Here is a 12,068-nt window from a genome sequence, read left to right as displayed (position 1 = left end):
AACTAGAGAAAGCCCACATGCAGCAACAAAGACCCAAGGCAGCCAAAAATAAAGTAATTAATTAAAAATTTTAAAAATTCGTAAAAAAAAAACGTATAGCAAAATACATAGCAACTCATATGTAGCTAGTATTAGCAAGCAAGAAGGGAGTGGGAATTGTGAATCAGAAAGGCAAAATTAACAACATAAGAAAGGATCAAGTACCTATCATTCCTTTCCCCTTAAGTTTTGAATTACACATCTTCGTTAGATTAAATGAGGAACAAATAATTAAATGCATAGAGGCTAATAAACAAAATGAGCACTTCAAGTTAGACTACTTGGGAGGAAATACGTAACATATAAAATAAGATGCTTAATGTGTCCAATAATATGCTCCCAGGGACCACATTTTACAAAAAGAAAAATTACAAATTGCGATGGATATAGAAAATGGTTAAACTGTTGTTACTGTGAATAAGCACATCAAACTACACTAATAGGTTCAGTCTTACACAAAACCAAGTACCGGGTTAAAGAACAAGAGCTAACTACTTTATACAATGACAATGTAACCAAGAATACAAAAAAAAAATCCTACTCCAGAAAATCAACTATTCTACTTTTAAAAATATCCCCCACCTATATACTACAAACAGAACTTTTAATTTAAAGGTAGGCTATTTATTATAGCACCAAAAAATATAAGGCACTTAGGAATAAAGCCAACAAGAGATGTATGAAGCTTTCCATGAACACTATAAAGCACTCTTAAAACATGCTTAAGAAATGAGATCAAAATAAACATAGATAGCATGTTCATGGATAGGAAGACTCAATATCATAAATATGTCAAATATGTCAATTCTCTTTAATGGAACTAAATGTAAAGTACAACAGCATTTTTCAAGGACATTGACAAATGGATTCTAAACTTTATACGGAAAAGTAAGGAGCTAAGAACAGATAATTTAAAACATTACATTTTCTAAACATAATAAAAAATAGACTAGTTTCATGAAGACATCTACTTCATCACCCAGATTCAATAATTACCAATATTTTGCCATACTTACTTCGTTCATTCATCCTCCCCCTTTTGTTGGCTATAATATACACTTTTACAAGTCCCAGACTTCATGTTATTTCATCCCTATATACTTTAAGTAGGCACCTCTAAAATGTGGACATTTTCTTACATAACTATAATGCCATTCTCATACCTAACAAAATTAATAATAATGCCAGAGGCATATAATAACTAGTTCATATTCAAATTCTCCTGATCTGTTTCAAATTTCTCAACTGACCCATAGGGTAAGCCAAGATAATTTTGAAGAAAAATAGCTATGTGGGACTTATCAGACGTCAAGACTTTAAAAGGCAATAGTAATTATAGACTTATTGAATTGGAGCAGGGATGGGGGAAAAAAAAATCAACCAGTAAAAAAGAATAGTGTGCCCAGAAACAGATCCAAGTAGAAACTGGAACTTGGCATTACAACTCACCAGGAAAAGGACATACAATCAATAGTGTTGAGACAGCTGGGGAAAAAATATTGGATCCCCATACTACACAACAAAGAAAATTTAATTCCAAATGGAACGAAGATCTAAATGTGAAAAGTAATACTTTAAAAATTTTTAGATGAAAATATAGAATTCTTTATAACCTGGAGGTAGGGAAGCACACAAAAGTGAACCAATAAAGGAAAAAAATGGACAAATTTAACCAGATTAAAATTTTAAATATCTGTGCTTCAAAACACCATAAATCAACTAAAAGCCCAGCCAAAGACTGACTGGGAGATGATGATGGAAAAAATCTTTACATACTGAAGTATGGAGAAGTCATTCTGGGCTTATACATGATTTAACAAACTTTTTGCTAACTAGAACAGCCTGTTTTGTGGTCTATCAAACACACATTGTACATCTGCTTTTTTTTTTTTCGCGTACACGGGCCTCTCACTGTTGTGGCCTCTCCCACTGTGGATGGAGCACAGGCTCAGCAGCCATGGCTCACAGGCCCAGCCGCTCCACGGCATGTGGGATCTTCCCGGACCGGGGCACGAATCCATGTCCTCTGCATCGGCAGGTGGACTCTCAAACACTGCGCCACCAGGGAAGCCCTGTACATCTGCTTTTAACCATTGAAAAAAAAAGGGTGCACTGTCCCGAAGTAAAGAATGTCCATTTTGAAGATAGGGATAAATGCCTCCCTTCCAGGGACTTCAAGTAGTACTCCTTTGATGATAAGGCTCCCTTCCCGGGAGCAAAGGCCATACTGACTCACTGACTGAGTCAGTGATCAGTCTTTGGCTGATCTTTTTTTTTTGAAACTTTGAAGGAATGTACCCCTGTCATGCTTGATGTTTTCTGTTCTGACAAGATATAAACTATGCTGAAAACCATATGTCTTCAGAACAGTTCCTCAGAGCTATCTGACAGACTGTCTTCTGGGCTATAATCCTCAGTTTGGCTTGAATAATACTCTTCTATTCTTATTACAGATCGGTTATTGATTGTTTACAGCAATGAGGGTATCTCCAGTGCAAATTTCGGATAAAGGATCGGTATCCAGAATATAGAAGAAATTCCCCACCAAATCAACAGCAAAGAAAAAAATGTAAGCAACCTAACAGAAAAAGTCTAAAAAGCCAATAAATCTAGGAAAAAGATGATCAACCTTGCTGGTAATCAGAGAAATATTAATTGAAAAAACAACCATATACCATTTTCGATCCATCTACTAAACAACTGTTGTAAAGTCTGACAATACAAAGATGGTGAGAATGTGGTGGGAGGTTAAACTGATCCCACCATTTTGGAGAGCAATCTGACAATATATGGTGACGCTGCTGTGTATTCTCTATGCAGCAACAATTCATAATTGGTTTCAACTAAAGATACATTCTCTAGAGAAACTCACATATGTATAAGAATGTCGGGCTTCCCTGGTGGCGCAGTGGTTGAGAGTCCGCCTGCCGATGCAGGGGACACGGGTTCGTGCCCTGGTCCGGGAAGATCCCACATGCCGCGGAGCGACTGAGCCCGTGAGCCATGGCCGCTAGGCCTGCGCGTCCGGAGCCTGTGCTCCGCAACGGGAGAGGCCACAGCAGTGAGAGGCCCGCATACCGCAAAAAAAAAAAAAAAAAAAGAATGTCTGTAGAAGGACTGCATAAAAGTAAAACATTTTTTAAAAAAACAGCTTAAATGTTTATCAACAAGAGTTTGGATAGACCAATTTTAGTGTAGCCACATAATAGAATCTAATCATTGATGAGCATGAATAAACCAGATCTACATGTATCCATCTGGAAGATTTCAGAAATAATACTGATTGAGAAAAACAAGTTGCAGAAGAATATCGCGTGCGCGCGTGCCTGTGTGTGTGTGTGCGTGTGTGTGTAGGGAGAGAAAGAGTTTAGAAGTATGCGATATTATATATTGTTGAGATACATAAATCAAATACTGAAAAATGAGAAAGGCTCCAAAAGGCTACCATAGGGGACTGGTTAAATAAATTGGGAAACATAAATTCAATACAATTGTTTAAGAAGGATAAGGTAGATTAATGGTATCTTAAAAGTCCACAATACAACAGGCAAAAGAATACAGAATACATCGCTTATTATCCCTTTTTTTGTAAAATTAAACATGTCAGTAAATGAGTGGGAGTAGAAATTGAGTGTTGGGAGAGGAAGGTGCACAAGCACCAAAGCTCCAATGTTTACAGTAGGAAGTATAGAAAATGTCTAAAACTAGGGAAAGAGACCACTCAAGAAATAATGATAAACATACTATCTAAAGAAATGGATGTAAATAGCAGAGAAAACAGTTTTGGAGTTGAAAGTGATTGCTCCAAGGAGTCAAAACCAGGGGAAGAGGAGACAGGCATGCCTGGCCTAGTAACTGACTTTTAAAAAATATATATTTTGAGAAATAACTGGTTTGGTAGAAGGAGAAATATTTCTGCTTTTTTTCTTTTTAGGTACAGTTTATGTTTACTATTATATAAGTTTCAGGTGTATAACATAGTGATTCACAATTTTTAAAGGTTATATATTCATTTATATAAAGGTTATATTCCATAAAACCACAAAGATGTACTATTTGAAATAAAGATTAAATGTAAAAGAATATTCCGAGCTGAAGACTTCCCCTCCCACAGTGACAGAGGCTCTGGGTAGGTGATCCGCGCAGCAGGTGTTCTGGGGCTTAGATAAGAAATTAGCTCAACAGAAGCATTTCCTGTCTGTTAACTGTCTGATCAGCTACAGCAAGTACATGCGTGCCTTGGATGAGTACTATGACAAACACTTCACAGAGTTTGTTCCTCTGAGGACCAAAGCTAAGGAGATTCTGCAGGAAGAAGACGACTTGGCAGAAATTGTACAGCTTGTGGGAAAGGCTTCACTAGCAGAAACAGATAAAATCACTCTGGAGGTAGCAAAACTTATCAAAGATGATTTCCTTCAACAAAATGGATATACACCTTATGACAGGTTCTGCCCATTCTACAAGATGGTAGGGATGCTGTCCAACATGACTGCATTTTATGATATGGCCCGCAGAGCTGTTGAAACCACTGCCCAGAGTGACAGTAATAAAATCACATGGTCCATTATCCGTGAGCACATGGGGGAGATCCTCTATACGCTTTCCTCCATGAAATTCAAGGATCCAGTGAAAGATGGTGAGGCAAAGATCAACGCCAACTATGCACAACTTCTTGAAGATATGCAGAATGAATTCCGTAGCCTTGAAGATTAGAACTGTGATTTCTTTCCTCCTTTTCCTCAGCAAGCTCTCATATGTGTATATTTTCCTAAATTTCTCATCTCAAACCCTTTGCTTCTTTATTGTGCAGCTTTGAGACTAGTGCCTATGTGTGTTATCATTTGTTTCCCTATTTGGTAGGTCTTAAATAAAACAAATATTCATTTGTTCCAGTGTTTGAAGGGCCTCCCTGATCCTTTCTTCAAAGTGGTGAATGTAGTAATAGGATATACAATGGCTACACTACTGTAAACTTGTATGTAGGGTGACATCTCTCCTTGTCCTACGTTTGCCCTTTCCTCATCGCCATTAAATTGTAAACAAGACTACTGCGTGTACTCTCTTTGCAATGGATTTGGAATGGAAGGCCAGACTTCTATACATTTTGTCAGGTTTGTGAAATGACTCAGTATCTGTCTGGTAAAGTTATTTGCAGCTTAGCATTCTGCTAAGTAACCTGCTTTGTAGGAAATAATTACTTTTTAAAAACATGAATAATTAATGTTTCTATTATGTGCTGTTTCCCCCAGTATAAATCAAGAATATTTGTGGGAAACTGTTGAGAACTATACTGTTTTAAAAGCAGGCATTTGTGGGACTCAGCACAATAGATGAATCAGTGCCCTCTAAAAAAGTGAAAAAGAGGCTTCCCTGGTGGCGCAGTGGTTGATAATCCACCTGCCGATGCGGGGGAACACGGGTTCGTGCCCCGGTCCGGGAAGATCCCACATGCCGCGGAGCGGCTGGGCCCGTGAGCCATGGCCGCTGAGCCTGCGCGTCCGGAGCCTGTGCTCCGCAACGGGAGAGGCCACAGCGGTGAGAGGCCCGCGTACTATCAAAAAAAAAAAAAAAAAAAAAAAGGGAAAAAGGAGCCAGGTGATCAAACTTAGATTAACACCATCTTGTTAAAGCCTATTTTATTTCACTAGGAAAAATTCGGTATCAAGGACTATTATACTACATTACTAGGAAATTCTTTTTAAAATTACATTTAAAACAATCACCGAGAACTTGATCCACATCACACCCTTTTTTCTCCTCAAACATCATAGAAGCCTAAGCTTCTAAGAATCATGTGGCAATGTGGTGGGCAGTAAAATGCCACAGAGAAGATATTTAGTAGTGGTTAAAGGCTGTTTGCATCTTTAAGGACCAACTGGGCTTTAGTGATTCTTGGGGCCAGAGTGGCATTATGTTTTTATAAGATAATGACGTGTCACATGTTTGTTTGTTTGTTAATTGAATTTTTGAACAACCAGCTTCTTGATTGTAAAAAAATATTATTCTTTCATGTGGTTTTTGATTCACTGGCTCAAAAGATTTCCCAGAATATCTGTAGCTGTAGCAGCGTAATAGTTTCCATTCTGTTTCATAGGGATGAAGTTAATTCTTATATCTGTTGATAACAGAATCTGGGTCATGTGAAAAAAAGATCATTTTTTCCTATCTTTTAAGTATATGTTTAAAAATAAAAGTTTCTGTGTTTGTATGATAAGGCACATTTGGTAATATATTTCTTTTGATCTGTTAAGGAAAGATGCAGTTAGAGAATTCAGTATGTTTGTTTAAATCCTTGCAGATTACATGTTCTTACAGTGGCCTGCTATTCAGGATAAGTATTCTGCCATGTATCTTTTTTTAACCTTTCAGAATATTGGAAGATAAAAATTGTGCAGTGATTTGTTGAGATGTGGATGTAATGGTGCTGCTGAATCAGTTTGCTTTCCAATGTGGCCTCCTACCTAGAGGCCCTAAGACCATTGGAAATTAAAAGAATTTCAATTCCTACTTTAAACCTGCCAGCAAACTAGGATTGTGTTAGTAATGAACGATATGACAAAGAAAGTTTGACCAAGTTGCTTTTGTGTTGTTCTGAATTTGCAATGTACATTCTTACTCCTTTTTAAGACTGTTGATGTATGGGTGTGAAGATACTAGAGAAACTTTGCTCAGAGCCTCATTGTAAGTGTCCCTTCACCCATATGTTGGTAGAATTTCACATTGGTCACTGATCATATTTCTTTAGTAAGAATGTGTTAAAGTTAACAACAGTCTTTTAAAAAGATGATGCAAGGGCTTCCCTGGTGGCGCAGTGGTTGAGAGTCCGCCTGCCGATGCAGGGGACATGGGTTCGTGCCCCGGTCCGGGAAGATACCACGTGCCGCGGAGCGGCTGGGCCCGTGAGCCATGGCCGCTGAGCCTGCGCATACGGAGCCTGTGCTCCGCAACGGGAGACGCCACAACAGAGAGAGGCCCGCGTACCGCAAAAAACAAACAAAACAAACAAACAAAAAAAACTAACCAGAAGGCAGAGCGAATGCAATGATACCGGGACTGGGATGAATTTAATGTATTCAAGGGACAGAAAGGTCAGTATGGCTAGAATAAAGTGAAACAGGGGCAGAATCAGAAAAATAACTTTACAAAGAATTAACAGAGTTAAGGGTTTCACAAGGGAGTAGCTATGGCAGTGGTTTATAGAACATAAACTGGAAAAGGACATGAGACACGTCAGAAAAAGTAAAAAAAGATAACAATGGCAGGAATAATTGTGAAAAGGAAGAGTGGGAAACAGGTGTTAAGAGTATGAGAGGGATATGCTTCAAAGACATTAGGGATTTTCAAGGAGAAAGATTCAAAGCAGCAACAGGAATAATAAGGAAGGTGGTCACCTAAGCCACCAACAGGCCTGAGGTGTGAATAAACCAGCTTCGCTTGAGAAGGTTATTGATTTCCGTAGTATGGAAAAGGCAGTCAACCTGGGAGCAGGACACCTGGATCTAAAACCTGGCTCTAGCAATTACTATCTGTGTCATCTTGATGAGTCACCTTATCTCTCTTAGCTTCAGCCACCTCAAATGTAAAATGGAGATACTTTACCTACTTCATGGGCTCTTATGAGGATTAAATGAAAAAACGAGGGTGAAAGTGCTTGGTATATAGAAAGTTAACTAAATATGACTGAAGTTTCTTGAATGAACGCGAGTAAAAAAGCTACTGAAGCCATTAAAAAAAACCCCGCACCACAGCAATGTCAATAATGCTGGCGAAAGCCTTTCATGGTAAACCTGTACTCAGGAAATACAGATATACAAAGTGGATCCAGGTGAGGCAGAAATAGGGCCCTGGAAAGGTCAGGTGTTCTGAGGACCCAAGAGACGAGCAGTATTTGTCCCTTTTGCCAACGTCTGCGTTTATAGAACAAACATAACACACAGCTTCCTCTTCATTTCAATTTCAGTGAATGCAACAAAACACAAGTTCAACCCGAGTTCCACGTTGGAACACAAGACACTAAGAAATTCTATTTTCTTTGAAAATGACCTAAGTAACTCACTAGCAGAGCGCGGTCAAGAGAAGTAAAACGGCCAGACACCAGCTCCCATATACACACATCTTTAAGACTCAAGGAAAAACAAACTGCAACTCACTTTCTTAATGGCGACAATTTGGTTGGTGTTCTTGTCTCTGGCCTTGTAAACCGTGGCAAACTAGAGAGAAGAAGAGGAATAAAGTTAAGTTGGTGAGAGGTTTTTTGGTTTGTGTTTGCCTTTTTACTTTATTAAGATTCGGGGAAGCAAGGAACCCAGGGCTCTTGTAAAAAATTCGCTGCGGCTTGAAACGTGGTGGGGCCGTCCACGTCCCGTTCCAGTCTATTCTTCGGAGAAGGCCGCTCAAGGTCTCATGTCCAGGGTGGGCAGAGGGGCCGCAGGAGGGGTCTGGGGAACCTCCCGCAAGCAGAACGAGTAGCGTGGCCCGTCCGCTGGATTCCACGAGAAAACCCGCGACGGTGTGAGGCGGCCCGGCGTTCCCCTCTCAGGGCCCTCCGAGCCTCGCCCGATAATCTCACCTGTCCCTCCCCGAGGAAGTCCAGCTTTTCATAACGCTTGGCTCGCGACTTCACGTCCACAGCCATCTGTCGGACGGAGCTCGATTCCAGCTGAAAAGGGGGAGCTCCCAAGACAGCAAGAATTTAAAGCACCTTAAAGCCTCCCACAGCGACTTCCGCCCACTGAGCGCCGATGCTTCATTAGCTCCGCCCCCACTTCCGGGGTGGGCGGGGATGCTGTTAAGTAGGTCCGGCCGGAGCCCGCCCTAAGGGTGCGGCAAGAGGCAGGGCTGGAGGGCCCTTCTGCGCCTCACCGCGCCCTACCACGTGACCGCAGATTGTACCGGAAGCGGGGTGCTCTGGATTGTGGCTGTGTCACCCTGTTAACCGTTTTAACTTAGATACTTTCTTCACTACCGAAGGCAGATCAGTTCTCTGATACGATGCTCTGTGTTCAGGATTTAATAGGTGTGTACGAGTGCTGAAGGCTCGGCCTTGTCTCTAATCTCGCTCTCTAGTTTTTGCTCAAGGGTGTCCTGTCACCATGGTTACTGTGGACGCCTAAGCCGACAATTTCAGGTTACTTAAGCGAGTGCCCAGTTCTTAAGGGCTGATCAAGAGGCGTTCTTAGTCCTTTATGAAGAAGCACGTCTAGGCAAAGAAATTCCAAGTCAACTGAACAATTTTGTGCTGTGGAACAGACTTCTGGCCATCAGTTTTCTACCCTGTAAGGTGGAACTTGTAGACTACGTCATAGGTGGTTGCGAGGATTAAATGAAACTTGCACAAAATTTAGACATAGTGCTCAATGGTTAACTGTGATCAGTACCCAACTTTGATTCTCATAAGTTTTCATATAAATCAACAATTAATTCATTTAGTCAACGAATATATATTGAATGCTTACTATATGCCAGGCTCTGTTGCAGACTGAGAAATCAGCAGGGGAAAAACAAATATCAGTGCCTTCCAATGGAAGGAGATAATTAAAATACGCTATGATACATAGTGATAAGTGCTACAGAGATAATAAAGCTGGGAAAGGGGATAGATAGTAGGGTTTGTGATTTTAAATAGGGTGGTACCAGAAAGACATTACTGAAAAGCCATTGCAGAGTTTTGAGCAGACAAGTCATATCGGGCTTAATGTTTTAAAACTCGCCCTTTGACTGTTGTGAGAGATTACACTGTAAACTTAGAGGGGCAAGGAAAACCAAGAAAACCAGTTAAAGAATTATTGCAGGAATCCAGATGGTTGTATTGAGGGTACCAGTTGGGCTTCTAGCCAACACGATTTGCTGACAGACTGGACATGGGTTGTGGGGGAAGAAAAGGATAATTCTAAGGTTTTGAGCTGGAGCATTTGATGCTTCTAAGAGTTGAGAATCCTGATTTTCAGAGTTACGTTGAAGAAGGCAGCAGAATACAAAAACTCATAACTTACTCTAGGTAATACAGTGTAAAGGATGAGTCCTTACTCTGGATCTAGGCTACCTGCACATGAATACTGGCCCCACCACTATTCATTTACTAGGTTTATGATTTGGGTAAATTAACCTTTCTGTTGCTAGTTTCTTCTGTAATAGGACCTACTCACTGGGTTGCTGTAAGGCTTAATTAAATGACTGCACACATCAGAAACCCTTAGAATACTGACAGTGTGCAGTCTGTTAGCCATCACATAACTATTACTGGTCACCTTCCAGCTGTTTGTCACTACTTGGGTCTTTATTGAGCGCTGATTTATTCATTAAGCACAATTCTCCTATGTTGCAGAAAACATACCATCTCTACAACTTATATCTCTTAATTGTGGCAAGTCATACCTAGTGATATATGGTGTCACATGACTTAGGTCATCGTTCCTTCTAAAAGACATCACTGTTAATAGTAATCTAACCTCACTTGTAGTAGAAACAAGCTAAATAGTGAGCTAAATTTGAGGCTTGAGGTTCCCAAGTGTACCATGTCATATGAATTGTTAATCACATTATACCATGCTGCTGACAATAAATTCCTATATTGGGACATTTTAAATAGGGTAACAAAGGCAATGTTTAAGTGATATTCTGGGTTCATTAGGGCACTGTATAAATATAAAATACCATTCAGCATCTGTATAGCATTTTACAGTTAAGAAAGCGCTTTCACACACCAGTAGTAGCCAGATTCCAAGATGGCCCTAATGATTCTTGCCTTCTGGTATTCATGAACTTGTGTAGTTTCCTCACACAATGAAACAGGCTGTTGTGTGTGACTAATAGAGCATTGCAGAAATGAATGTGTATAACCTGAGTCTAGATCATAAAGAGGTATTGCTGCTTCTGCCTGTACACTTGGATCATTTGCTCTGGGGGAAGTCAGCCATCATGTCATGAATTCATTCAGGCAGCCCTGTGGAGAAGCCTAGGTGGAGGGGAACTGAGGCCTCCTGCCAACAGCCAGCATCAACCTGCCAGCTATGTGAGTGAGCTATCTTGGAGATGGATGGTCCAGCCCCAGTGAAACCTTCAGATAACTGCAGCCCCAGGTGGCATTGATTGCAACCTCATGAGAAACACTGAGCAGAACTGCCCTGCCAAGCTGCCCCAGAATTCCTGACCCAGAGAAACCATGAGCTATTGAGTGTTGTTTTCAGCCACTAAATTTGGGGGTGATTTGTTACAACGTAGTAGACAATACACTAATTTGATCCTGCCTATCACACTGTATAGTACTGGAGAAAAAACTGCAAGTTGGACAAACTGAGCAATTTGCTAACGGTTACAGATACTTAAGTGTTTAACTCCTAAATGAAAACACAAGCTATTTACTCGATAAGTCAAGCCCAAATTCTTTCTATGACACCATCCTCCTTGGGAGCTCATCCTATGACAGCAATTCCCACTAACATCCTTTTGCCATACCTCTAGTCATAAATTCTGTAAAAGTGATATATTTTTTCATTGGAACTTTCATGGCAGCAGCTGTAGTAAAGGTGGTTCTCAGACGGTTCCAGTATTGGGGTTTCTAACTGCTGGCCCAGGGCATTACTCAAGCCACTCTTCATTTCCTGCACCTACTCTGTTTCTGAGAGCCAAAAAATGCCTTGGGCTTCCTTTTACTGAAATGAGAAAGCTAAGGAGAAAAAAGAGAATAGTGCTAGTTTTTAAGAAATTTTTCCAAGTATATTTTTGAAATAATAAAAAAGAAATCATGAGTCATGTATTTCTCATGAGTTACCAGAATAGCTCATTGCTAGCACCAAACTCCTATTTCACATTCGAGTTGGGCAACATTTATACTAGGCCACAATACAGAATTTACATGAAAAGCAGATCAACTCTGAAATAGTAAAAAAGAAAAAAAAGTATAAAGATTAATCCATACACATCTGGGCAAATACAAAAAGGTACTCAACAATTCTACTGTGTCTATTACTCATGAGTTACCCTTACTATTAGGGATGACTTCTTTAACACATATTCTAGAAATCATC

At 40.1% G+C, this 12,068-nt stretch overlaps 1 protein-coding gene and 1 pseudogene across 2 annotated transcripts in view; one reads left to right on the top strand and one right to left on the bottom strand.

Moving 5' to 3' along the window:
- Positions 1-8,809, bottom strand: part of CDK7 (cyclin dependent kinase 7) — a 29,926-nt gene extending 21,117 nt beyond the window's left edge. Inside the window, exons 1-2 of one of the 2 annotated variants that reach the window (XM_059062567.2) lie at positions 8,612-8,809; positions 8,193-8,252 (exon numbers count right to left, since the gene is read on the bottom strand). In XM_059062567.2, coding sequence (XP_058918550.1) covers positions 8,193-8,252; positions 8,612-8,677 — 126 coding nt within the window. In that variant the 5' untranslated portion in view covers positions 8,678-8,809. The remainder of the gene's footprint in view (positions 1-8,192; positions 8,253-8,611) is intronic. The other variant, XM_059062568.2, reaches the window with a different exon arrangement.
- On the top strand, positions 2,517-4,831 carry LOC136793982 (V-type proton ATPase catalytic subunit A pseudogene; annotated as a pseudogene).
- Positions 8,810-12,068: the final 3,259 nt, after the last annotated feature.

This window comes from Kogia breviceps, chromosome 4, assembly GCF_026419965.1.
Source record: "Kogia breviceps isolate mKogBre1 chromosome 4, mKogBre1 haplotype 1, whole genome shotgun sequence".
NCBI classification, from domain to species: domain Eukaryota; kingdom Metazoa; phylum Chordata; class Mammalia; order Artiodactyla; family Physeteridae; genus Kogia; species Kogia breviceps.
Note: the sequence above shows the minus strand (reverse complement) of the source record. Positions and strands in the feature narration are given on the sequence as shown.